This window comes from Cervus elaphus, chromosome 19, assembly GCF_910594005.1.
Source record: "Cervus elaphus chromosome 19, mCerEla1.1, whole genome shotgun sequence".
NCBI lineage: Eukaryota > Metazoa > Chordata > Mammalia > Artiodactyla > Cervidae > Cervus > Cervus elaphus.
Window position 1 is genome coordinate 49,136,652 of NC_057833.1, and position 27,121 is coordinate 49,163,772.

Genomic DNA, 27,121 nt, shown 5'->3' on the forward strand with positions numbered 1-27,121 from the left:
GTTAGTGCTAATCACATTACCCAGTACCTGCTTCTCACGGACTGATTGTGCTTTTAAGGAGTTGGGAAATTCTGGTTCCGGATTTGGAAGACTCGGGTTTTCTAAATTTTATGCACATGGCAAGGCGATTCTAATTGGGGAAGGGAGGGCGTGTGTGCATGTGTGTGTCTGTGTGTGCGTGTCTGTGTCTGTGTGTGCGCGCGCGCCCAAGGCTGCCCTCTACGAGGACCTCCCCCCCGCGGTCCCAGGCCGGCGCTCGCGGCCCGGCCCCCGCCCCCTTCCTGCCCTCTCCCCGCCCCGGCCGGCCCGGCCGCGCTCGGTCGGTGATGTCAACCCGAGGAGGAGCCGCCCGCCCCGCGACCCGCCCGGGCTAATCAGCATGGAGCGGCGCCGAGGCCGCCTCCGCCGCGCCCGCCCGGCCCCCGGCCTCCCTCCCCCGGCTCCCCACAACTTTTGAGGCGGGGACCGCGCTCGCAGCCTCACTTCGCTCACTTCCCCGGCCCCGCGCGGCACCCGCCGCCCGCGTCCCTCGCACCCGCGGCCGCCCCGCGCCCGCCCCGCGCGCCGGGCATGTGAGCGCGGGCGGGCGCCGCCACCATGGCCTCGCCGCCGCTCCTGCTGCTGCTGCTGCTGCTGCTGCCGCCGCCGGCCGCCTCCGGGACGCGGGGCCAGCCGCCCTCCCCGGCAGGCGCTGGGCCGGCGTGGTCGACCGAGTCCAGTCCGCGTCTCAAGCTGCCGCCGTCGCCCACGACGCCCTCGGAGCGCCGCGGGCCCGCATCCCTCGGCCACCGCCAGACCGCCCCTGCGCCGGGCGCCGCGAAGCGGCCGGGACCCTCGAGCCGGGCCCCCCGAGGCGAGAGCGTGGGTGAGTGAGAGCCGGGGACGAGCGACGCGCGAGCCTCGGGCTGCGGGCGTGGGCGCGCCCGGTGCCGCATCCCCCCCACCCAGGCCCGGGCGACGCTCACCCAGGTGGGGGCTCCGCTTGGCCGGGCGCGCTGGGACTCTGCGGGTGGACCGGGAGGGAGGGCAGCGAGCCAGGAAGAGTGGTTTCCTAGACGCTTTCGCGCGAGGCTGGACTGGGGGGGTGTGACCATCCTGTTGTCCCCCCACCCCCTTGGAAGAAAACTTATCTCCCATGGTGGACCCCGGATCCTGTATACACCTACCTTCAAAATAAAAGAAAAAAATCCAAACCTCACAAAAAGCACTTCTCCCACTTCGGAGGTGATAACATCCGGCCAGCCCATTCCCCAATTCCATTTTTTTCCTATGGATGCAGAAATAGGCCTCTCGGTACAGAGCCTGACATTCAAATTTAAATAACTGATTTTTTTTTTTTTTTAAGCGTTCTAGCCCTAAGGATATTTGTAAAAGACAAAGGATGTAGTTGGAAACCAAACAGTCCACTGGCTCTCTCTAAAGCAGAGAGATCCAGGGACTGTGTGGAGGTGGGGGGCTCCAAGGGGAAGCCCTGTATGGCAGACCCCAACACAGGACTGGGCCCCAGCCTTTCCTCCCTTTTCTTTTCCTGATGAGCTGTGGCTCCATACACAGCCACCGCCTGCCCACTCAGAGAGGGATCTGCCTGCTTTCCTCCAGAGCTTTGTATCCAGTTCCTTCTTTGGGTCTGGAAGAAATGCTAAGGACCCAGTGGAATTCCAACCGTAATACCATTGTGACCTCGGGAATGTCACCACTTTTGATCTCGGTCTCTCCATCTGTGAAATGGAAGTAATGACCCTCACTCTTCCCAGCCTCCTGGTGATGATGGGACAAAATGAAAGTAAAAATAAGTGGAAAGTGCTTTGAACAAAGTCAGCAATGCGGTGGTGTTAAACTACTGCCTTCCCATGAGTGACACAAGGCATCTGTTCTCCTGGGTTGCCCAGAGAAGCTAGGTCACTTGGAACACTAGGTATTGTCTTGGAGTTTAGGTGAAGGCTGAAGACAGGTTTCATCTTCCTAGTGGATACTTCATTTAAGTCTCTCATATCACACAAACTTCCTGGGATAGGAATTAGCTTACTTCATTGCACCTAGGGATGCTTCCTCTAATTAAATAAGCAAAAAGCTTTAAAAAAAAAAAAAAATCAGATCCTCAAGTAAAAACTCAATTTCACATTCATTAGTACTCTCATCATTGCAAATGCCTTGTCCTTGTGAGCGTCTCCATCATTGGCACAAGATTGAGAAACTCTAAAGGGAAGGGAGAGGGGAAAGAAGCTTCCAGAGACCTAACAGACACACTCACTGTGACTTCAGCTCTAGGTGACTTACAGCACACATTGTTTTAAGTTCCACGGAAGGGAATCAAGAACATAAAAGAGAACATTTCCTGGTCTTCTCACACAAGGAAAGTAACCAAGAATACTGTGCAGAAACTTGTCAGTCCTCTAAGTGGAAAGTGGAGTACAGCAACTGAAAGCAGCTTTCTATGGCTGGAAGTCAGGCTTTTTTAGCTGTAGGGTCCGGTCTTGTTCATGGATGGGTGGGAGGGATGCTGACTTTCGAGGGACCTGAATGGATGAGACTGGTACAGAAGTCTCCTTCCTTCTCTTGTGGCTGAGAATCCTCACACATCACATAGAGCTCGGTGTTACAGGAGAGGGACAGTGGAGGCAGCTGGCTTAGGGGACTCAGCAGGTGAGAGCTGGGGCTGATCTCCCTTGCTGGTCAGGGACCCCTGCCACCGTAGATGATCCACGCTTCCTCACAGGCATGGCGGGTAACTCTGCTAGTCTTGACTTTGCAACCTTTCCAGTTGCAGATTCCTTTGGGGAGCTGAGAGCAAAGGAGGTTTCAGGTGCGTGGTGGCTCTAGAGGCATGCACATGAAAGCCCCAGAGAGCAGCTAGGCAGGAGCTGGGGGCATCCCAAATTTCTCTGACCTGAGAGGATCTTCCCTGTTCCTCCCACCCCTCCACAGAGACCACCCAAGGAGTGTCTATGCTTCAGTTGAGCTCAGGCTGGCTCTCAGGTGGAATGTAAGGAAGGTGAGAGTAGGAGAGAGGAAATTGATTACCTGTTGAAAACTAACAGAAGCTACTAATACAGCTGAAGATTCAGGCAGGACTTGTGCTTCTTTTCTGCTGGTGGCTCAATGTCACTTAGAGGGAAAAAGAAACAATGAACAAGAAATTTGCATCAAGTGTTGTTCAGTGAGTTTGAGTTTCCTAGTAACCTCTGAGATTTTCTTTGGCCCTTTTTTGATCGGCCACTGTATATCACAAGGTACAATCAGTTATTTCCAAGGCAGCCAAGTCTCAACGCTGGAAGGGGCTCTGGAGGCCCTGTGGTCCACACAGTATCCCATTTGGATGTCTGCCCTCTCTGCACCCCTGACAGATGGACAGCCAGTATCTGCACCAGTGCTCTTGTGTTTGGGGAGATGCTTGCTGCTGCTGCTTATGAGCCCTGAGTCTTACAAATAAGGTGCTTTGTTGGATTGTTGGGGAAACTGCCTGTAGCCCATTATGTTGTGGGGATGTTGGTGGTCAGTGCCTGGTCCTCGTGGCCTGGGCTTCCAAATACGGTGTCAACAGAGGGACCAGAGATGTCCTTTTCTTCCCTGGGGCCATTTTTAGCCCCTTTCCTCTTGGCAGAGTTTAAGGTTCTCACTGTTGAGTAACTGGGCTTGCATTCTGTGGGTTGTTAGCTGCCTTAGACCACAAGTCCCTGGCCAGCAGCTCTGCCCTGCTTCCCGTTTGTGTGGCCTTTGTTAAACTTTTGCGCCCACCTGTCACCCGCGGGCTGCTCAGCTCAACTTGTTGCTGGTGTTTCAGCCAGCGGAGATAGGATGCCAAGTCCTCGAGGTTTCCTTTTTCTTGCTTTTCTTTTTTTTCTAACAACTTGGGGTTTCCGAGCCACAGTTCTAAGCGGAGTGCTTAAGTTTATACACTGACTTTTGCAGTCCATATGCCAGGCTTTAATTGTGAGATCCACAAATGAGAGTGGGGGTTGGGGGAGGAGGCTTAAGTCATAATGAAAATCAATGCAGAAGGAAAGAACTTTCCCACCCAAAGGGGAAATGACGCTGAGGAGCTGAGCAGCCAACCCAAGGAATAATAATCGTAGAAAAATGCAGTTCCCTAGAGTAAAGGAAGCACAGTGAGCCCAGCCCCTTCTGGGCTGTTACATAGCTGTCCCCTGAGTGGCTGTAACTTTGCGGGCCAGCTGGTCACTCAGCTTTAGCTGGGGGGAACCCTTACACAGTGCAGTGAAGACCCAAGCTGGGCAGGAGGCAGCCCCCAGGGAAGAGAGGGGGGCTTCCCTCCAGGACCGTCCTGGCTGGGACTGGTGGTGGTGGTGAGGATTCCTGAGCAGCCCCATTGCTTTATTGGGGGGTACCCCAAATAGAAGGAGAGGTGTGGGGAAAGGGACTCACCCTGGCCCGTGTATGTTTAAAAGCTACATCCTTTTAACCTCATGCGTGCAAATGCTAAACTGCTGTTTCCTGCCCCAGTGGTGTGGGCAGGGTGAGAATGAAAGGTGTTTGCTGCCCGCCTGGGCAGTTACTGCACCCCTGGGCCTGGAGCGGGGGCGGGGAGGAGCCTGTGCCCTCCCAGTGACTCCTCTCTGCCTTCCAGCAGCCCTGCCCAGCTGGCTGAAAACGGCCTTCTCGGAACTGGCGTGTTGTCTCAGCCGCTCAGAAGGAAAGCAAAGCCCCTATGGCAGTCGCAGTTTCTGAGTCCTCTGTGTCTCCTTCAGTGGCTGCCCTCTGCCCCACCCGCTTTTGTGTGAACAGAGGTTTCAGCTGCAGTGAATGTCCCTCCCTTCAAGAATCCTGGGGAAGGAAGCGACAGGAAAGACAGCTTGGCTCCCTCTTTGACTTCTAGTCTTTGCGCACCTGTGTGGTGGGAACTTTCGCATTCCTCATCCCATTTAATTCTCAAAATAACCCCCACGAGGGTTATTATTACCCTTTTACGGTTGTGGAAACTGAAGTCTGGTGATGTTAGATAAGACATATAAAGGGAGGAGGAAGAATCTAAATCGATTTGACCAGATCCATTTGCTCTTTCCACAGTTATCATGTAGCCTGAGTTTTCTCATCAGTAAAGTGGGGTGAGAGTTGTCTCGATCACTAAGATCCTCTCCAGCATATCATCCTTCTTCCTTGGTCCCTTGCTCTCACCCTTTTTTAGAGAATAGGGACTAGGATTGGGATGAGGAGATGGCAGGGATGATGGGGACAACCTGCAGAGTAGAGATTCTGATGAAAGAAGGTAGGATCATGAGCCTTTCTACACGTATAAGATGGTATTTTATATACGGATTGTGAATTACACCCTGCCTATATGCCAGTCCATAGGTTATTGATGCTAGAGGTAGTTACATTCGATAGCGACCAAACTGAAATGAATTGGTGATGTTCTTAATGGGCTCTCTAGGAACAAGTCTGATACTCGGAGGCAGTGTTATGAATACCCATTCAGTGGGAGGAGACATCAAATGGTATCCCATTCAGAGGCTGTAAAATTGTTTCTTTTTTCACATCTATGCCCTCTTCTACCCACTTACTGTGCATCTTGCTTACACCAAAACAAAGATGTTTCTGTCCCGTCTTCTCCCTCTTCTTTGTTGGAGTGTGGTATGTGACTGTGTGCATCACATTTGATTGATCTGTAGATCAGAAAATATGTACAGAGCCCTTTCTCTGTGTGAGGAGCTGCAGCAGGTCATAGGGAGGGTATGTGCCCCTGAGGTACATGCGGTCTTGTTGGAGTGCAAATCCCAATGTCTAAAAAGTGAAATGATGGTGCGGGAGTGATTCACTGCTGACACAGTGTCACAGGACAATCATACCGACCCTTAGGTATGGTGTGGATGGAGACAGGCTGCAACATGCAAAGGTGGAGAGACAGCAGGTAGACATGATAGAAGGAAGGAGCTGCCTGAATATGGATAGACAGACAGGGAGGCTATTGACATCAGCAAAATCCCAAATATTGAAACACTGAAGATTTTTTTTTTTTTTTAATGCAGCTTCTTAACAGCCAGGAAGATGGGAGAGAGGACTTGGGAAGACTAGTTAGACTCTAGTATAACTGGAGTCATTGAAGACAGGACTAGAAAGGAGGACTGGGTCATGTTGGGAAGGCTTTCGAGGCCTCTTGAAGGTGTCTGTGTTTGTCTCATCCACAGTGAGGAGCCCCTTGAGGGCTCGCAAGGAAGGAGCAGTATTGTTTTCTTGTTGAGTGCTCACACATGCTTGGTGCTGGGGCTCATGGGTGAATCACATACACATCTGCCCATATTACAGCCCAGTAGTCATGTAGAGATACTGGAATGTTGATGGGCAGTATATCCAGATGCTGGGAGGAAAAGGCTGAGCAGGGCTAGAATGGAGTGAGTGGAAATTGAAAGGGAGCGATGCAAGAACCCATGCAGGAGAACCTTGTGACCACCTGGCTGCGGGGATGATGGGCACACAGTGGACAGAGAGGAGCTGGCTTCCATCAGCTGAAGTGCCTTTGCTGTAAAGACTGTAGCTTGTCCCAGTGGGTGTCTTCCACGGACAGCTGAGAATGCAGAACTGAGCTCAAATGAGTTTAGGGCTGATTCAGCCTGGCGGGTAAGCCTGAGTAGCAGTGAACACCCCAGAAGAAGAGGAAGCCAGCTCTGACCTGATGGAGAATGTCCAGAGTAGATGGTGAGAAAGAGGCAGCGCCCGGCAAGGGGCCAGGCAGGCCTGAGGGCACCGTGAGGGCCGGGCACCTTGGGGGCTGTGGAAGGGCAGGTGATTTGAGTCAGTACCCAATGTGGGTATACAAAGCTGTGAAGAAACACGTACGCTAACATTAGTTGCTGAGTCGTGTCTCATCTGTACACTGTCTCAGTTGAAAGGGAAAGGGTGATGGGGAGAATGAGGCCTGAGGGAAGAAGGCAGATGTTGACCTCCCTGGGCAAAGTTCAACAGTGACACAAAAGAGGAAGGTCAGAGACCTGGGGCCCTTGATTCCCACCCCACACCATCATTGACTCCCCCATCCTCCCGAGTCAGGAGTTGGCAATACCATCCACCTAGTTACTTAAAGGAGAAGCCTAGAAGCCACCCTCCATCCTCTTTGTCCTCACCCTCTCCATTTTGGTGTGCATGTGCAGTGATGGGGGGCAACTCCAGTTGCTTTAGTTTCAGAACTGCATCCCAAGTCTGCCTTCTTCATCTCTGCTGTCCGTTTGTCCTCCCTGTGTCTACTCAGGCTCTCCCTCTCCTCTGTGTTCCCAGGAGCCAGTGATTTTCTTAAAATGTACTTCTGGTAACCTCACTCTTGGGCTGAACCCCTCACTCCCAACCCTCCATGGGCTTTCTGTTGTGCTGAGAATAAATCTACACCCCCTGGTAGAACGCAAGATCCGCAGGTCTGACCCCACTAGCTCTCCGGCTTCTTCTCACACCACTCCCCGTCCTAACCCCCAGATCACTGTACACACGCAGCCCCTCCCTGTCCTGGAGACGAGGCACCAGCGTCTCCAGCAGTAGTGGCACTTGCCTTGCAGGCAGAGGGAGCAGCCTGTGCAAAGGCCCCAAGGCCAGAAGGAGCTTGCTGCCTGTTTCAGGATGGAGAGACGGGAGGCCACAGTGGCCCAGGTCACATGGGGCCATGGGAAGGCGGTGAGGAGGGCAGACTGTCTTCTAGGCGCCAGGAGGGGTGTTAAGCAGAGGAGCGATGTGGAGAATAGACTGTGGGGAGCCAGTGGCTCTGAATGTGCACTTGTGAGCCCACGTGAGCTGCTGCTCCCTGGGAGGAAGTGTAGATTTTATTCATGTTTGTCCCCTAGTGCCCAGCTTGGGCCCTGGCATGGGGAGCATCTGTCTGGCCTCAGGCCACCCTCTGCCCCAGGGCTACCGCAGCAGCACCCGCACCACCACATGCTCTAGGGCTCCTCTTGTAAGATCTCGTAAGGAGCCGGCAGGTGCCCAGAGGCTGTTCAGGCGGGACATGCGCCTTTGGGCTGTGTTGTGGTTTGGGGTATTTGAACGTCATGTTGTCACTCTGTCCTGTGAGTGTGTTTGGAGAAAGCTTAAGGTCAGGTGGTATAGGCCGCGGGCGAGGCTCTGTGCTCTCAGTCCCTGGGGTTGTTGGGGGTGGGGGCCGGAGAGGAGGCTCTGAATTCATTGGAGACCCTGAATAAGAGCCACCCCCAGTCTCTGGGCAGGGAAGGAGCTGGGCTGCTAGAGGCAAGGAGATGGATTTGTTAAGTTTGACAAGTTTCTGCTTAATGTCTCTGATAAGTTGGGAGATGAAGACCAGGGAGGAAGACGGGTGACGAGAAGAGGGCAGAGGCCAAGGTCAAGCTCTCCAGCTGGCCCTGTGCCATCCTGGGCGTCTGAACAGAGGCTCACACAGGAGGAAGGAGCAGCAAGAATCTGGAGGAGAGACGCCCGGTTGTAATCTGGTGGGATGTTGTTCTTTGGGTGAGGTCCTGACTCGGTGGTTACCGAGCGTCAGGCCAGTATTGACAACCACTGTTTGCTGTCCCCGGGTGGTAGGAGGAGACGAGAGCAGCTTCAACGTGGGAATGAGTTTTACTCCTGGCCTCTGGGGCCACCACTCCCTCGGGGTGAGACTTTTTCTGGGAACGTCTTTTGCCAGGGTGTAGATGAGAGCCTTGCCGGCTTTGCAGTCATGGACCTGGGGATGTCCTGGCTTGGAGGTCAGACAGACTCAGTCCAGGCCCTAACAGTGCCACTGGCCAGCTGTGGGCCCTTACTGTGTTATTCAGCCTCTCTCTGCCTCCAGTTTCTCATTTGCCAAATGGGCTATTCACAGGCCTCTGCTCAGGGCATAGAGTGTCATCATCCCCTGGAGAGCAGATGTGACGTGCCTGGGCAGGAGAGCTCTATGAATACTGGCCATGATGACACTCCTGAAACCAATGCCTGTTCACACTGACCATTGACTGGTGGCAAGACCACCTTCACCTCCAGGTTCAAGGTACCTTCCAAGGACCTCTGTTACCTGATTCTCTCTCACCCTGGACCCCTGCCCCTCTCACCTGTGACCTTCTAGAACTCTCTCTCTCCATCCTTAGCTTCAGATGCAGAGAGGAAAGAGCAAGATTTGAAGTTGGAAAAACTCAGTGCAGTAGTCTGTGCTTATAGTCATCTGAGGAGACCAGGTTAACACACATGAAACAATTAGGATTCAACAAAAACAGTATGTGAGGTGTACGTGACTCCAAAACATTAAGCCTTTGAAAGTGAGTCATAGTTGGTCCTCTGTGGCCCGTGAGTGTTCTCCTTCAGGTCAGAACCTTTGGGCATTACTGACACACACCTCCGTAGTGTTTGAAGGAGTTGGGAGCCACTTCAGAGCTGGTTTGCAGGGCGCAAGCAACTGGCTGCTGGTTTGTTTTATTTTTGCAGTTATGCCTTCTCCCAGATCCAAAATGGGTTCACATCTCCATCTCCTATATTAGAATGGGCTTTGAATTTGTGTCTGTTTCCAAAATAATCTAACCCCTTTTTCAAGGGATGAAAAATTGCTGTTATCGAGGAAACTCAAGAGAATATTCTGCAGGCTCTGTTGAAAATTAGAGAATTTTAGAAAAGAGCACGAGCAGTGACAGCATTGTTGAAATAAGTGTGGTCTTGATGGGACCTCCTTGAAGGGATCCGACTCACTGGGGAGGTGAATTCTTGTGGTTTGCTAGGAATTATTTATAGTATCGTCACGCCTTGTGGTGATAGAGTGCCGCTGTCTCTAGCTGCTGGGAGGGCTGGGAAGATAGATACCAGTGGTCGCTCAAGTGCTCTGACGGGGTCAGAGAACTTATGCTCTTAACCCCTTCACTTTCTACGTCTTTCTAGGTATGGGGCGCTGGGCAGACACCTAATGTCTCTGGGTCTTACTGTCCTTATGTTAAAAATGAAGATAATAATGTCTATTAATGCTTCCCTAACAAGGCTTTTGAGGAGAAGCAAATATAATTATGACTGTGAAAGCATGTTTAACTGTAGACATATCAAGTAATGAGTCATAATATAATGAACTGATGGAGACCTTGCGCAAGACTTTTTGTCTCTGAGCCGGTTTCCATATCTGTAAAACGGAGGTGATAACACCAGTTGTGTCTGCCGCACAGTGTGGTTGTAGGGGGTGAAGTGTATCCATCCACATGGATGAGCTTTGTAAGTGTGTGTGCTGCGTGTGAGTTAGGCATTGATGCTTCCTGGGGAACACATTGGACATTGTTACTACTCTTAAGTGAGGTGGGGCTCCATGGAGAAGGTAGATCTGGAGGATAAGGGTATGGTGCAGAGGAGGTAGAGGGAGGAAGAACATTCTAGAAAGTCTCGGTGGCCTTTTTCAAGCCTGTCTATCCTCTAAGCTAGCACTGGCTGAATAGCTTCTCCCAGTGTCTGCCTCTCCCACCAAGTGGGATATCCCTCACAGCCCCGCCCTTGGCCTTTTCTCTCCAACTCAGTGCAGTAAACATTTATCGAGCATCTCCTGTGAGCCATAGTCTCTCACAGGGGACACAGAAATGGGATCATGTAAGTTATAATTGTATAAAAGAGTAAAACAGTAGTGTTGAGGGAGAGAGTTGTCTCTGGGAAGGCTTCCTGGAGGTGGCAGTCTCTGGGCTGGGCATGAGAAATGAGTCAGATTTTGCCAGAAGGCCAAGGGGAAGAGAGCAGGGTATTCTAGGTAGGAGGATGGCAGGAAGGAAAGCGTGGAGAGGACACAAACAGCAGGGCTTCACCTGTTTTCACTGAGGGGGTGGTTCCCATACAACCTGTCTTCTCTGCAGAAACCCAGTTCCATGCCTTCAGCCAGCAGTCAGACATTCATACCTTCATACACATTTATCCTGCTTCACTTCCAACACCTCAGATAGCAGTCATAAACGCAGACATGGCGCCCTTTTGGTCCACTAGACCTGGCCTCCCTTTGCTTGATAATGGTCCTGTTAATCTTTCCAATGCACATTCAAAACCCCTGTCATCTTTGTTTTGCTGCCTTTTCTCACTCAAGGGTAATCATTGTGGACTCTTCCCTCCCTTCTTTCCTCCCATCCTCCCTTTCTTCCTTCCTCCTCCTGAATCCCATCACTTGTTAATCAGATGGAATTAAGTTTACATAACTCCATTCTGATGGTGGGCGACCCAGGCTGTCATGGTGTGTCATCCCATTTGGGTAGTGACGCTGCAATGTGGAGCCCGGGTCTCTTGGAGGACGTCCTGGAAGCAGGAGGTCTGCCTCAGCCCTTTCACGCTTTCCCATTCACAGGTGTTTATGTTTCGCTCCTTCCTTTTCTAACCTTCATTCTTCATTTCCATCTTTTTAATCAGTCTTTCTTTGGAGTTGGACAGACCTGGGTTGATGTCCAGGGCTTCTATTTGCCATGTAACCTTGGCCAGTTTACTTATCTCATTGCACCTCAGTGTCTTTATCAGAAAACAGGGATATTAACGGTGCCTACCCCCCAGGGCTGCCAAGAGGATTAACTGGGACAGTCCCTGTGAAGTGCTGGCACGTGCCTGCTGGAAGCCAGTGCTCCCTTCATCTGGGCTGCCATAATAATAACAATAATTATCCTACTCCAGTGGGTGCCTTTTAAAAAAATTCTCCCTAGCTTTATCTCTCCCTCCCTTTGTAAGTTTCTCCCCTTTGTCTTATTTCTCTTTTCAGCCCCATTCCTTTCTTCTCCCTGTATTTTGCCTTGTTCTTCACTGGCTATGGCAGGTGATTTTTCAAGTATTGGTTATATTTGAATCGAGTGTCAGGTTTCTCAATCTTAATTTTAAAAGGCTGTGAGTGAACTTTTATTTTATCTCCCAAAATAGATTTTCCTTTGCCCCTGCGGGCTCCCAGTGGGCCCACGCCGAGCCCCCTACCCTGATCACGTGAGAGGCAGTGACCACGGCGACCACCTCTTCTCTTCTGCAGTCCAGGCTTCAACGTGGGTCTGATGTGTACATTTTCTAACCCTGTAAACTTTCTGGACAAATGATGCTTCTCTGGTTTCCTCGGAGGCCTGACCATCTCTCATAGGCCAGTGGAGTAACGGGACTGCAGACTGTAAAGGCCCCGGCGTCTGGTTCAGTCCGCCCGCCGCCGCCCCGGTAGCGCCCAGGCTTCCTGCCCCCTCCCCACGCCTCTCCCCCTTCCTCCTCGGAACCAGGATGTTTTCCTCGCCTCTTTATTGTTTCGCTAACCTGGCAGGCCTCCTTTGGTGGAGCTCTGCCACCAGGCTTCCTCTCTGGGTGTGAGCAAATGTCAGGGTGACCACGCGGGAGGCAAGGAGGCTGGCTCCCCACCCCGAACCTTCACCTCCAGGCGCTGCTTGCTTCTGCCTCTTTCTCAAAACGGCATCTTTGCTAAAGAGCCTCTGTTTCAGCTCCTTTGTGCATGTTTATTTTACAGAGGGTAAAGCAGGATAAAGAACACCAAGGCACAAGGTATACAGGCCCCCTGCAGAAAGCCTTTTGTTTACTTATATAATCAATGGGAATCTTCTGACCTTTGTCCTTCTCAAGGTCTTGTTCCCCCCCAAACCTATAGAATTATTTTTAAAGCAGGGAGCATGAGGTCACACCGAGGTCCTTCATCTTTCATTCCTGCCTGGATAGGCAGTCTCTTTCCTTAGCACCCCCGAGGCCACCTCAGGGGCGATTCCCTCTCTGGAAGCCTGACCCCAGCCCTGGGTGGGCTCCAGGTCAGGCGGACTCCCGGTCAGTCCCGCAGGCCTGCCTTTGTCCCCGGAGGACGGTCAGCTGGACAAAAGCCGACTCTTTCACTGGGAAGGGAGGATAATGTGCCTTGTAAAGTTCATGCTTCTCATGACAGGAGGCCGTTCCAGGGGAATCTTTTTAAAAAATCACATCATCGGATCTTGAGTCCAAACACTTCTCAATGTGTATGGTTTTTCTTGGGGCCGCTCCTTTCAGGGTAAGAACAAGGAAGGAAACGAAACTCCCCGAGAGCCCTGGACAGTCCAGATTGAGAGCTGAGTCTTTTGTTCACACAAACTCATTTGGCTCCTAAACGTCCTCCACCCAGAATCATTACATCCGCAGCAGCATTTCAAAACACTGCCCGGAGTGGCCCAGCTGAGCAGGCGGCTGCCTTGCTGGTAAGGTTTCAGCCACCCTCCCCCAACGCCCCCAAGGTTCCTGCCGGCCCCAGAGTATCCCGCCGCTGGCCATCCGGCCTGAAATCCCCCTCATCTGGAGGATTCCTGGGGTGCAGGCTGTGAGGCCACCAGGGCCCTGCTGTAGAAGGCCCTGGATTGGAGGAGGGGGCAGCAGCCAGGGAGGGAGGGTGGGGTTCTGGTCTTAGCTCCGCACCTTCCAAGCTCCCCCGGCACCCCCTCTGCCTCAGTGGGCCACTTTCTTCATCTCAGCAGCACCAGAGGGATTTATTTCCATGGTTCAACTTTCTTGAAGCTCCTTGACACAAGATTCCAGTGTCTTGTGTGTGGCCAACGCTAAGTAAATATATGTATTTTTTTATTGCGAAAAAATATATCATGTGACTTCCCAGTGGCTCAGTGGTAAAGAATTCACCTGCCAGCGCAGGAGATGCAGGAGACGTGGGTTCGATCCCTAGGCCGGGAAGATCCCCTGGAAGAAGAAATGGCTCCTCACTCCAGCATTGTTGCCTGGAGAGTCCCATGGACAGAGGAGCCTGATGGGCTACAGTCCGTGGGGTCACCGAGTCGGACACGACTGAGTCACTGGGCATGAGCACCATATGTAATATAAAATGTACCATTTTTACCATTTTAAGTGTACAGTTCATTAGCATTCATCACATTCACAATGGTATACAACCATCACCACCACTCATTCCCAGAACTTTTTCATTTTCTAAACAGAAACTCATCAAGTATTAACTTCCTAGTCCTCCCTCCCTCCCTCCAGCCCCTACTAACCTCTATTCTACTTTCTGTCTGTATGACTTTATCTATTCTAGGTACCAAAAAGAAGCAGAATTGTGTAATATTTGTCATTTCGAGTTTGGCTCATTTCACTTACCATAATGTTTTAAGGTTTCACCATGTTGTAACATGTGTCAGAGTTTCCATCCCTTGTAAGGCTGAATAATATACCGTTGTATGCATGTACCACATTCATTTATCCGTTTATCTGATGACAGGCACTTGGTCTGCTTCCACATTCTGGCTACTGTGAATAATGCTGCTGTGAACATGGGTGTATGAGTATCCGATTCCCTGCTTTCAGTTCTTTTGTATAGATGCCTAGCAGTGGAATTGCCGGATCGTATGATAATTATATGTCTCTGTTTCTGAGGAATCATCAAACCATTTTCCACAGTTAGCTACACCCTTTTATAGTCCCTCCAGCAAAGCACCAAGGTTCCCAATGCCTCCATATTCTTGCTAACACTTCTTGTTTTTCATTTTGTTTGGATAATCTCTACCCTACTGAGTGTGAAAGTAAACATATTTTAAAACTCATAAATGCCACTGACTGAATTGTGGATTTAGAACTGTTACTGCCCCCCTTGGGCCTCAGTACTGTCATGTGAGGGCCAGAGTAGTTGGTTGCTGGGGTCCCTGAGGACAGAGATCACCTCTGAAGAGGGATGCGGGCACCAAAAACCACACAGCCAAATTCCCAACTCTGCCCAGAACAAATAAAAGCCCTTGGTTGCTACCTAGTGAAACAGGTCACACACCATACATTACATAGTTTGGGAAGAGCTGGCTGAGCTTCTCTCGGTCCTAACTGGTGTTCACATGGGTGCGTTAATTAGGAAAGACACTGGAATAAAAGAGCTGGCCTCTAGTCTCTGCTCTGTCACTTATTGTCTGCGTTATTCTGGGCAAGTGACCCTGATACTGAGCCTCAGTCTTTTGTTCTGTAAAATGGGCTAAGAATTCCTATCCTACTGCACTCAGAATGTCAGGATCTAATAGGATAATTTAGCCCCCTCCCTCAAAGTTATCCCATAAAAAGTACTTTGCAGATTGTGAATGTGTGAGATTTCTTGATAACATCTCTGAGAATAGGAGCCTAGTTTTCTTCTCCCTTAAAGTTCTTGTGAACAATATCCTCCTCCTCTTGTGGTTTCCAGCCAAAGGAATTAAAAAGAAAAAGGGCTCACAGTCTCTCTCTTTTAAAGTCTCATTTCTTCCTTCCCTGTGTGAGCAATTGAATTTTAGGAAAGTCTTTGAAAATTACAAAGAAACTGCTATCATAGTTTTAAGAAGCCATGTTGGCACATACGACCGTGCAGATTCAGGCACCCAGCTTCGCAGCTCTCTGAAGAGCATTCCCCAGGTTGAGGAGCCCCGAAAAGGGGGCAGGAACAAGGAATCCCACAGCTGACTATGGTCAGGGCTCAGTGTCTTGTTGACCTCCCAGAGCCTCTCCCCGGGGAGCTGTAACCCCTAGCCGTCTGACCTTCACCTTCCATCTTCCAAGCAACACTCAGCAAAGTCCTGGGAACTTCAGTGGACTCTCTCTGGCCCTTTTGCAGCCCTGCTGTCTTTGGCCTCTCTCTGCTGTATCTCTGCACACACTGCCTTCCTGACACTTACTTCTAATGTCATCTTGTCCTTCCCTTGTCATCCGTGTCTCTTTCACTGGCTCTTCCCCTCCCACCAAATTCTAGTTTTCCCCTCAATTCAGTCTTTGCCCTGCTTTCCCCTTCATCTGTCATCCCTTTGTCCTTCCTCCTGATGGCTTGTCCCACATCTTAACTGCCCGTCAGACATTTCCACCTGGAAGTCATAACATCATCCCAGACTTCATATTTTAAAAGTGGGCTTTTCTTTTCCCAAAAATTCATCCTCCATCTCACCACTACTCCTTCTTTGTTATCATCCTTTTTGAATTTCACCTATGAAATTCATCTCTGAGTTAGAAGCTAATTTAGATGTCCTCTTGTTCAGTTTTCCAGCTAATAACACGCAGCTGCTGCCAGGCCAAGTCTGTCTGATTCCAGAGCCCACGTGATAGGCACTGTCTCGCTCCTCTTAGAAGCAGGGAGTGCAGCTGGGCTTAGGGCTACAGTTTGGAGGCTGGTGAGACTTCCTCTGGCCCTGCTCATTGGTTAGTGTCTTGAAGGCTCAGTGTCACTGAATAGGCTGGGGTGTGATGGCAGGAGACCTGCGTTGATTGTTTTCTCTCTGCTGTTGAGCTGTGACCTTGAACAATCAATCTTTCTACCCCTTAGTCTCCCTCTTGTGCCATGACACCCGTCTGACCAGCTGTCACGTGTGTTGAGTGAGATAACACAGGTGAAAATACGTAGCACCATGGCATGGGATCTGAACCTAAATGGAGGGAAATGAACATAAAGCGCTTGTGCTTCAACTCTGTGCCCCAGAAACAGAGGGTGTAGCTGGCAACACTTGGCTTGGGGTGGCCGCAGCGTTAGGTGGTGCCTCGGGGGTGGGGGTGGCCGGGCCGCCTGGAGGAAATTGCCTCTGTGGATGACACGGCAGTCTCTCCACACACACCCACTCTGCTGCTCAGAAACAGTGCGAGCCAAAAACCGTCAGATCAGGGGGTTGGGGAGGGGGGTGAGGAATTGACTCTGTAGCAGCTGCTAATTAGGAAATGCTACTCCCAAGCGGTGCTAGCACCCCTGATGATGCTGGTTCACAAACAGATGTTTTGGAACATTAAGACATTACAGAAGTGGAAGTTGTCAACTTGGAAAAAAATAAAACAAGCAAAGCAGTAAAGCTCTCTTGTTAATGTAATCTCCATTCATGGTACAAGGGAAAGTGATGGCCCGATACCAGGGGCTGAGCACAGAGGGAAGGATGGTATTTCCAGCTCCAGAGACACCTGGGAAATAGCCATCTTAACTCCACTATGAGGCTGGTTGTGTGGCTCAGTTGCCACAGGATGTGAGTGCGGTTTGAGTAATCACTTCTGACCCCCCCAGGGAGAGGGATGGGTGAGGTGAGGAGTGCCAGCCCCCCAGCACCTCGGGACACCCCTTCCCACCCAGAGGCTGCGCCCAAGCATCTGGTGGGGCAAGCCTCTTCTGCTTGCTGCCTGGCTGGCCCAGGCTCCACGGCCTGAGGCATACCTTCTCCTTTGTTTCTCAAGAGCCGATTCCTCTTTTCCACCAAGAAGGGCAGGTTTCCCAACATCTGCCCCTGCATGTGGTGGGTTCCTGTAGAGTCCTGTTCACTTTACTCGGAATCGCTCTCCCACTCAGGTTTTTATACCTGCACTAAATAAGGAGCACACCTCAAGCAAAATTTAGCCACAGGAACCCTAAACAACCGAGGGCTTCTGTAAGGAGTCGTCCTTGGATGTCAATAAATATTTTAGCACTTGACTCATTGCTTTTTCTGAGATACAGCCTGGAATGGTGCAAAGCACTTGCCGATCACAATCAAGACCTTGACTGGCAGAGAGGGTGGGCTGGGCTCTGCCTGCCCCCACCTACGTGGTTTGTGAATCCCTTTTCTGAGAAACAGTTCATCTGCATTAAAGGGAGTAGAGTCACCTCCAGAGTTAAGCAGGGGGCAGTGGGATACTGCTCTTTGGGAATCCCAGGCCAGGGATATCAGGGGCTTGTTTTATAAAATTTTATTTTATTTTTATTTTTATCAAACTTCTGCGTGGTTTAAAGATTGAGTACGCTTTATATGGCTATTATAAAAAACACTGACCACTCCTACCATTATCATTTTCTGCTTCCCACTTTCAGCCCTTTTAACTGATTTTTTAAGGAATTATGTCCATATCTCTAAGTAGCATGCTTATGTCCCTGTTTATTGATTTTTTTTGTTTGTTTTGGTTTTAGGCTATAATCATTGATTTCTCTTGGTGGAAATTTTGTATCATTCCAAGCTCTACCAGTTTTACTCTTTAGGGTTAGCTTTAAAATGCATTTTGACACAGCTTAAAGTTACCTTTCTCCTACACAACATGATTCTGATCGTCCCACCTGACTTATGTGTTATGTTTGCTCTGTCTTGTTTTCTAATCCGACAAATGAGAAATTGCTGTTTTATAAATTCAGTGTTTCCTTGGTTTTATGCACATATTTACCATTTGCTTTGTTCATTATTTCTTCTTGTACCTTATAGCTTTCACCTAAAATTGCTTTTTTTGCTACTTGAAATAAATTCTCCATCATTTCCTTTAGTGGAGGTAGTTGATTAACCCAAATCTGACTGAAAATGTTTCTGTTTTGAAAGATAGTTTCAAATATAGTTTTCAAATATAGTTTTGCCAAGTGTACAATTCTGGTTTTTTCTCTCTTAGAGCATTAAAAATATTTATCCACAATGGCTTCCATTGTTGCTATTGAGAAATCAACTATTACTTGAATTATCATCTTCTGTAGATGCTTTGTCATTTTTTCCTCCTGGTTGTTTTTAAGACCTAGTGTTTGTGATTTTCTGCCCTTTCTCTGTGATATGGGCTTATATTTCTTTTTATTTAGCTTCCTAAGGATTTGTTGGACTTCCTTAGTCTGAAGACATATACTTTTTATCAGTTCTGGAAAATTCTTAGCCATTTCCTTTTTGAATATTACTATTTTTCTTATTTCCCCTCTTAGAACTCCAGTTAGATATATGTTGTACTTTCTCACTGTATCTTCTTGTCTCTTCACTTCTTTTTCATATTTCCTATCTCTTCATATCATCTCAGCATTCTCTTGTCATCTGTCTTGTAATTCTTAATTCTTTTTTCAGCCGTATCTAATCTGCTGTTGAGTTTCCTAATTTTAATTATTATTTTTTCATTTCTAGAGTTTCCATGCAGATGTCTTTCAATTTTTAGCCATCATTTATAGTCTTTTTCTCTCATTTTCAATTTTTTCTTATCTTCAGGGAGTTTTTTTACTTACATTCTTTGTCTGATAATTCCAGTAGTTGAAGTCTTTGCTTGTCTAGTTTGCTGACTTTTGCCCACAAATGCCTTTTTCTTGTTTATTTTGTGGGTTTTTTTTTTTTTTTCTGTGAGTTCTTATTCCTTAGAATTTTATCCAATTTTTTTTCCCATTTATTTTTATTAGTTGGAGGCTAATTACTTTACAATATTGTAGTGGATTTTGCCATACATTGACATGAATCAGCCATGGATTTACATGTGTTCCCCATCCTGATCCCCCCTCCCACCTCCCTCTCCATCCCATCCCTCTGGGTCTTCCCAGTGCACCAGGCCTGAGCACCCGTCTCATGCATCCAACCTGGGCTGGTGATCTGTTTCACCCTTGATAGTATACTTGTTTCAGTGCTGTTCTCTCAGAACATCCCACCCTCGCCTTCTCCCACAGAGTCCAAAATTCTGTTTTATAAAATAGGATTTTATCCAATTTTAAATAATAAAATAAAAATAAGGTGAAGGTATGTTCACCTAAAGACCATTCACATTTGTTCCTCCCAAGTACTCAGAGACACTGTATATCAGCACCACTTTTTCCTCACCGTTAACAGTGTGTATGTGTGTGGTTTGTGATATAATTTACATACCATAAAATTCAGCATTTTAAAGTACAGGCATACCTCTGAGATATTGTGGGTTTAATTCCAGACCACTGCAATAAAGTGAATATCACAATAAAGCAAATCACATGAAATTTTTGGTTTTCCAGTGCATTTAAAAGTTATGTTTAAAATATACTGTAATCTGTTAAGTGTACGATAGCATTATGTCTAAAAAGCACAGTGTACATATTTTAGTTAATAATGCTTTTGGTACCAATAAGCTTTATTGACACAGGATTACCATAGACTTTGAATTTGTAAAAAATGCAGTATCTGAGAGTTACAATAAAATGAGGCATGCCTATATATAATTCAGAGGTTTCTAGTATATTCACAAGGTTCAGGACCACTTTTTAAAACATATTTGTAGTAATTTTCTTGGTGTATAGTTGATTTACAATGTTGTTAGTTTCAGGTGTAGAGCAAAGTGATTCAGTTACACAAATGTTCATTCTTTATTAGATTATTTTCTCCTATGGGTTATCACAGAATATTGTGTAGAGCTCCCTGTACTATACAATATGTTCCTGTTGGTTGCCTGTCTTGTTTGTAGCCGTGTGGTTTATCCCTCCCCACTGTGTTTCCCCTTTGATAACTGTAAGTTTGCTTCTGATATCTGTAAGACTGTTTTGTGAATAAGTTCATTTGTATCATTTTTAAAAATTAGATTCTACCTATGAGTGATATCATATGATATTTGTCTTTCTCTGCCTGACTTACTTCACTTAGCATCATAATCTCTGTAGGATCACTTTTAAATACACCCTTGGCTTGAGGTTTAGACCACACAGGTATTGTATGTGCTGCATACCCACATAAGGGCTAGCTTTATGGTTATCAGTTCTTGGGTGAGTTATTTTTCTTTCACCTAAAACCAAGATTGAGGGGCCAGATTTCTTGCTGTCCTCTTTGGCAGGGCAGATTTGTTTCTACTTGCCTGACACCCAAAGTATAGCCCTGGTCCCAACTTCATATAGGAGTTTCCTCTCAGGCTCCCTCCTATCTCCTGCATCCCTGTGGCCATCAGGACAGAAGTTCAAGGTCACAAATGATGAGCAGGTACCCCAGAGCAGCTGCCAGCTTTGGAGTTAGCTCACCTCTCTGAATTCCAGCTCTCGGTTCATTTTTGACCTCACCAGATTTGCTTGCTAACTCAGCAATGCATATAGAAGTATTTTTTAAAAAACATTTTATTCAGCGTTTTTGGTTGTTGTTAGTGGCAGGGTTATTCAGGATACTGCAGGACAATAGTCTACCTTTTAGTTTTGTTTATAGTGTGCATTTTTCTTGCCTTCTGTTTTTAGTCAACCCTCCAGGGAGACAGCATGGTTCAGTGATAGCCATGTGTTGTCTTCACGTGGTCATTCTTTTCCTTTTGAAGACTGGAATTCCTTGAGCTGATTGGATCTTGGGGCACCCACCTCTTGCTCCCTGAAGGAGACATTGCTGCTTCCAGAGGCTCAGCCATGCTGACCATTGGCCAAGCCTCACACTCATCTGCAGGCTATAAATAGAGCTAACTTCATTTCTTTCCCTTTGCTCCTGGCTTACCAGTTTTGGAGCAGGGGTTTTTAAGTCCCTTCTGCCTCCTGACAATCACTTTTTTCTGTCCTCTTTTGAGAATAACTTATCTCATTGTGCCAAGTTGACCAAGAGGGTAGGGAAGGCATCTTCAGATCCTTTCCCTCCTCTTGGGAGGTCAGCTGGCCTTTGCAGCTCAGAGAAGAACAAAGGTTACATGCTGTGTGGGTCGCTTACTGCTGTCCATAACCCTAGAGTCCCACGTTGAACTTGTGTACTTGGCAGCTGCCCCGGAAACTCCACTCCACTCCACATCCCATTTCTAGCTGAGTGTGGACCTTGCCTGTCTGGGGCTGGGCCCCAGGGGAGCTCAGATGCCTAGGAAACGCCCTCCTCCTTAGGAAGCTTCTGTTAATTATCACTTACAGGAAACAGAATAGGAAGCATGGAAAAAGTAATTCTCAAGGGGGTTGGGGAGGAAATGATTCCCTTAGGAAAGGTCATCAGAATCTCTTTATGGAAGATTTATAATCAGCACCCCTCCAACTCCAGTCTGCGCATCATTGCTTCAGGTAGGAGTGGATCAGAGTGGGGACAATGTCGAGAACCTTTGCTCTAGAATTGCACTGTCTATATGGCCTCATGTGGCTATTGTGCCCTTGAAGTGTGGCTGGCAAATTAGTCTCTGGACTTTAAAGGTTTAATTCCAAAAAAACAATGCAAAATATTTCAATAGTTTTATATCAGTTACATATTGAAGTATTATTTTGAATATGTAGGAGTAAATAAAATATTTGTTAAAATTATTTTCACACATTTCTTTTAAAAATGTGGCTACTATAAGTTTTAAAGTTACTTATGTGGCTTGCATTTGTGGCTTACTTTATATACCTCTTGGACAGGGCTGGTCTGGAAGATACCTTGCTCCTTTGGGGTGTGTGTGTGTGTGTGATATTTTGAGTTGAACTATAGGTTCTGCCTGCAACATTTGCCAGTTCAATGGTTGGCCATTTTTGCATGACTCATATAGTTAGAAGTGACTTCATTCATCCCTGCAAAGCTTTCTCAACACCGCCCTCAATCCTAAGCAGAAAGAAAAATATCATCCCCAAATGGGAACATAAAAATGGGTTTTTCAAGGAGCCATGTGGTCAGCAATAACTTCAAATTGGTCTCTACCGATTTTCATCACTTATTCTGTTTATTATAAAATTTAATCCTATATAATATTGTTGCTTTCTAATTTCTTCCCCTGGATTGCAAGAATAATTACTGTTGGAAAAAAGAAAGGTGAAATTATTTTCCTTGAACCCACTTCTCCACTGATGTATGTGCTTATGTACCTTTTCTGAAGGTTTAGTGCTCTTTTCAGAAGGCAATAAGTTCTCACTGATTCATTTTTCCTCTTGTTTCAACTTTTGTAGAAAACCACTGGCTAGAAAGCAACACTGAAGCCCAAACAGAAAACTTTACCTTTGATCAGAATCAAGTAGACCTTTCAACAGTGGTCTCCAAAGAGGGTGCCATGGCGCAGACCCCCAGGAAGAGCCATCCTTCTTTGGATGCTCCAGAAAACGTCACCCTACAAACTGAAACAGCAGCTGCTAGAGGAATAAATGACTCTTCAAGGAGAACAGATTTCACCGTTTCCCCCTACGGGCCTGGAAGAACAACTCTGACTTCTCAGAGCAGCACCTTAGGTGAGTTTATGCTAATGACACTATTTCGTGCATGTATATCCAGTCCTGGGAAACCAAATATCTGATGGTCTCTGCCTTTCCCCCGTCCTGAGTCACGATGCTCAGCCAAGGGTCCTGGCACAGAGTGGACCACACTGTTCTTTAGGCTCCACCTGTGGCTCATTGTGGTTAATTGAGTTGTAGGTATAGACCAGGGGAGGGTACAGATTTCCTGAGTGGCCTGACCAATCCTGTGGAATCTACATTCCATGGCCATACCAAATCCATACCACAGTGGCGGTCATGCCACACTCAGCCGTCTCCCAGGTACCAGGTCTGGTGGACTGCTGGGCTGTGTTGTTTGTGTTGATGTAGCTCAGATGGTTGTTCTTGCGCCAGTCTGCACAGCACAAAATGTTTTGACATTTTTAGCAAAGGATTTCAACAAGGGGCTCAGGCTGGATGAGCAAGATTTGATTGAAGAAGCGAAGACAAAGAAAGCTAGCACTCAGCTGGATACCCACTCAGTACTAACATATCTCATCTCTCTGTTCTCACAGCAAGTGATGAGGTCACATCACTCTCATTTTAGGAATTTGAAAACTGAAGCTAGAGAAATCCATCAGTCCAATGTGTGCAGGTCAGACAGTTAACAGGTTTCAGAGCTGAGATTTGAGCCTAAGCCTGTGTATCTGAGCAAGGTGGGAGGGGTGGCTGAGGAGTGGCATGCCCGGATCATGTGAGCGAATATACAGGGGACGGAAGAGAATGTGGCCTCTTTGTGGGTGGTGAGGCCAGCAGCCTCCCTTGGGGAGGACATAAGTCACACACAGAGGAGAAGAGCAGTGGATAGGACAGTTGTGTGGGTGGGGTTAGGCACAATTATCCAACACTTTGAAAACCAAGCAGTTTTGATTTGGTGTGATGGGGAATGTCACTGAAGATTTTTGAACAAGGCAGTCACATGGTTAAAGGGAATTTGGGTAGGTGCATCTGGCAGATGGGTAGACAATGTCTGGGGTGGGAGATGGGGTAGAAGTAACCTGGAGTCCTGGGGACCACCCAAACAGACACAAAAATCCAGATACCAGGTGCTAATGTATGGCCTGGTGTTGACGTATTGTCTCGTGGCTTTGGGGATGGAGAGGAAGGAATCAGTAAAGGCTCTTCACAAAGGAAAACTGATACACTTTGGTGATGACCTAAGAGGCTGAAACCATCAAAGGTGACCCCATCCCCCCCCAGTGATGGGAGGTCTGGTTGGGGGACTCAATTCTGTAAAGAGTGTATAGGGCAGTATTTTACATTCTATTTGTGAATGATGGATACAGAGCTTAGAAACTGTATTTGATGCTGCCTGGGTTTGTTGGTCATTTGGATCGTGGAAATTTTATCTTAAATTTAAGTAAATTCTGGGACCAGCTTTGTGGAATGTGAGTGATGTGTCATGATGATCTAAAACTGACCTCTGGTTCCAGGTCGTCTGATATTTAGCTTCTTTGTGCTCCTTTGTTGATAATTTTACCATAAACTACAGAGTCTTTCTTTGTGAGATCTGAAAACAGCCTTTGTGTGGGTCTGTGGTCTCTGCTTCAGGAGGAAATTTTTCAAAGAATGAGCAGTTGCTCCTGATTTCTTCTGGTGTCTGTTTTATAGAGGTCAGAGGTGAGCTCACTCAAAGATGGTTCAGACATTTGGAAGTCTGCTGGTGGAATTTTAATTGTCACTGTCTACTTTCAGCCTTGGGAAAGCGTCACCCGCCATCCAGCAGTTCAGGGTCAGAAGCAAGAACTGCCCCTCTTTACATGGAGAGTGGAACATCCTGGGGTTCCCCGGCGAGGGGGCAGGGGCTCCCTGAAGACGTGACTGTGCACACCCAAATGGCTGCCACTTCAGTTCTGAGCCAGTCCTCTCTCCCTGCTGTGGAGGGGGAAGAAGAGACCGCACTCCCCAAGGGGAGAAATTCCTCAGGACAAGAGCCCTCCTGGCCGCCTCTCTCCAGGACATCAGCTTACTCCCCTCCCTCTGACCGTCTCTCATGTGAGTGCTTCTGTCGCAGCTCCACCCTCTGAAGTCATGCAGAATAGAAATAAACAGCCCTGAATGTCCAGCCAGTTACATACTCATTACAGGGGCTAAGAGGAAAGACTCAGCACCAGTGCAAAGTATTGGGGGTTAAAAGTACAACCTGCACAATTTAGCTCAGTGCTGAAGTTCATCTTTAAAATGTGTTTTCTTTACTTGTACAAGGAAGAAAATAATAGTTGGTCTGGTAGCCTGCTCTAGACCTTTCTCTCCACCAGGCCCTGCTTTTTCCCTTTCCCCTACATATGCACATACGCACACAGCCAAGACTGAGTGTGGCTGGTGTGTGTTCTTGCATAAGAGATCAGTTCCAGGGTGAATAAAATGGTGAACATTGTGCCATTCGATAGAGAGTTATATTTGTATTTCCTCATTATTGCAAAAATGTTTCTTTCAATGGCAAAGATAACAGACAGTTTTCTCTGGGCGTCAGAAAACCCACATAGGCAGGTGTTTGCAAGGTTGTAGTGGTGGGTCACTGGGCCCTTTGTATTCCAACCCCTGGTCATCAGTTAAGTCTCCATGTAGGTGTTCCACCTCCACTGAGCCTTTCATCAACCCTCCGAGCCATCCACCAGGTCACACTAGCTTATCCTTATCCATCTTAGCCTTCTACCCAGCTGGACTGTAATCCTCTGAGGACACAGATTGTGTCTGTTACTTCTCTTAGGTTCCTCTGCCTCACAGCGAGGTACAGTTGATGAGTAAGGGGATGAACATGTGCCAAATATTACAGGGTTCATCCGGCCACAGGCCAGTGCTGGAAACTGCCCACCGTTTCTCTTCTACGAGGTTTCATTCTGAGCCTGTGCGTGCTCCTTGTGTTGTCATCTCCATGTTGTAGGGAGCAGGGCCAAGAGGGTTGAAAGTACCCTTGCGAAATGGAGCTTAGATGGCTTCAGAAGTTGCCATTTCAGAGGATATTAGAAATACTTTACAGGACTAGGGGTTCGGGTTTATGTCATCAAAGTGAAAACGGAGATCTTCTCTGGAATACCTATTGAAAGCAGCCCATTCCCCTTTCATATGCTCTATACAGTTTCCTGCCAACTGGGTATGTATATAATTTATGATTCATATTTTTTAGGGGATTGCTTTTAAAATTATTCTTAAATGTTGGTTAGATTGGATAAAAGCTACGATCCTTTCCAGCTTCAAAGTCCTGTGGTTCGGTGGTTTAAGAACCACTTTACGAAATGGTGGAAAGGAAGCATTTTCTAGGAAGCTAAACTTGACTCTGGTCAGGCTCATTTAATATTTATACTTTAAATTCAACCCACTGCTGTGGTATATTTATTGTGGTATATGTGAAAATCAGTCTATGTTTCCAGCTACTGGCCTTGACTGTAGTCATCTATACTTTAAGAAAAATATTTAGCCCTCCAATTCCTTCATCCTTTTAGAACCTCATTCTTTTAATTTTTGAAGTGGTCTAACATATCGTTCCTCTTCTTTAAATCCTTCACTGAGCATTGCTCTTCCTTCTTAGTGAACCAGTTGTTCTGTGCCAGGTAGAGTCCCACCTCCCTCTAAGATACTGGAGGGGACTTTGGGTGCTGTTCAATGCAGGGAGACCCAGGCATTCAGGATGTGACTGCCAGCCATCTGGATCTAGCCTGCTAGCCCCATCCTGCTGCAGGGATGTACAGAGGACATGAACAAGGGTCTGAAGCCATGTGGGAGATGAAGCTCTGCTTAATTTTTTTGTTTATTTTGTGTTTTGGCTGTGCTGGGTCTTTGTTGTAGTGTGTAGGCTTCTCTAGTTGTGGCATATGGGCTTAGTGCCCCTTGGCATGTGAGAACTCTGTACCCTGACCAGGGATTGAACCTGCATCCCCTGCGTTGCAAGGCAGACACCTAACCACTGGACTACCAGGGAAGTCCCAAAGCTCTGCTTTATTTTGAGTGCTGGGCTGGTCCCTGCTAACCAGAGCTCTAGTGTATCTCTTACCTCCCCTGAGACCTGAATCTTGAGATGTAGGTTTCCTGACTGTGGCATCTAGGAGTTCTAGGCATGCAGGCCAGAGTGCTGAGAAAGCCAGCAGGACTTGCCAGACACAGACTGGGAGTCACCCAGCCCAGCTGGCCTCTCCGTGGGGAATCGGGGCCAAGGGGGAGTGTGGCGGGGGCGTATACTTTGTGGCACTTGGCTGCTCTGTCACTGGTGAATGTGACCCTGTGAAAGTCCTGGCACTTGGGTCAGTCAGAAGACTGATGCTGCTCACTAGGTGAGCGCTAGGATGGCCAGCCAATAGTATGGCTTGGGGAGGATGGGGGTCCTTATTCGAAACATGAAGGGATTACACCAGCTGATCCTGAGGATCCTTCTAGTTCCAGCATCTGTTATTCTAGACACATCAGCCTTTGTCTTCTGTGACTCCTTTCACTTCTCATTCT

General features: G+C 48.0%; 1 protein-coding gene across 2 annotated transcripts in view; it reads left to right on the forward strand.

The window, feature by feature from the left end:
• The first annotated feature begins 407 nt into the window (after positions 1-407).
• Positions 408-27,121, forward strand: part of HEG1 (heart development protein with EGF like domains 1) — an 83,191-nt gene continuing 56,477 nt past the window's right edge. Inside the window, exons 1-3 of one of the 2 annotated variants that reach the window (XM_043875505.1) lie at positions 408-865; positions 22,385-22,660; positions 24,380-24,679. In XM_043875505.1, coding sequence (XP_043731440.1) covers positions 598-865; positions 22,385-22,660; positions 24,380-24,679 — 844 coding nt within the window. In that variant the 5' untranslated portion in view covers positions 408-597. The remainder of the gene's footprint in view (positions 866-22,384; positions 22,661-24,379; positions 24,680-27,121) is intronic. The other variant, XM_043875504.1, reaches the window with a different exon arrangement.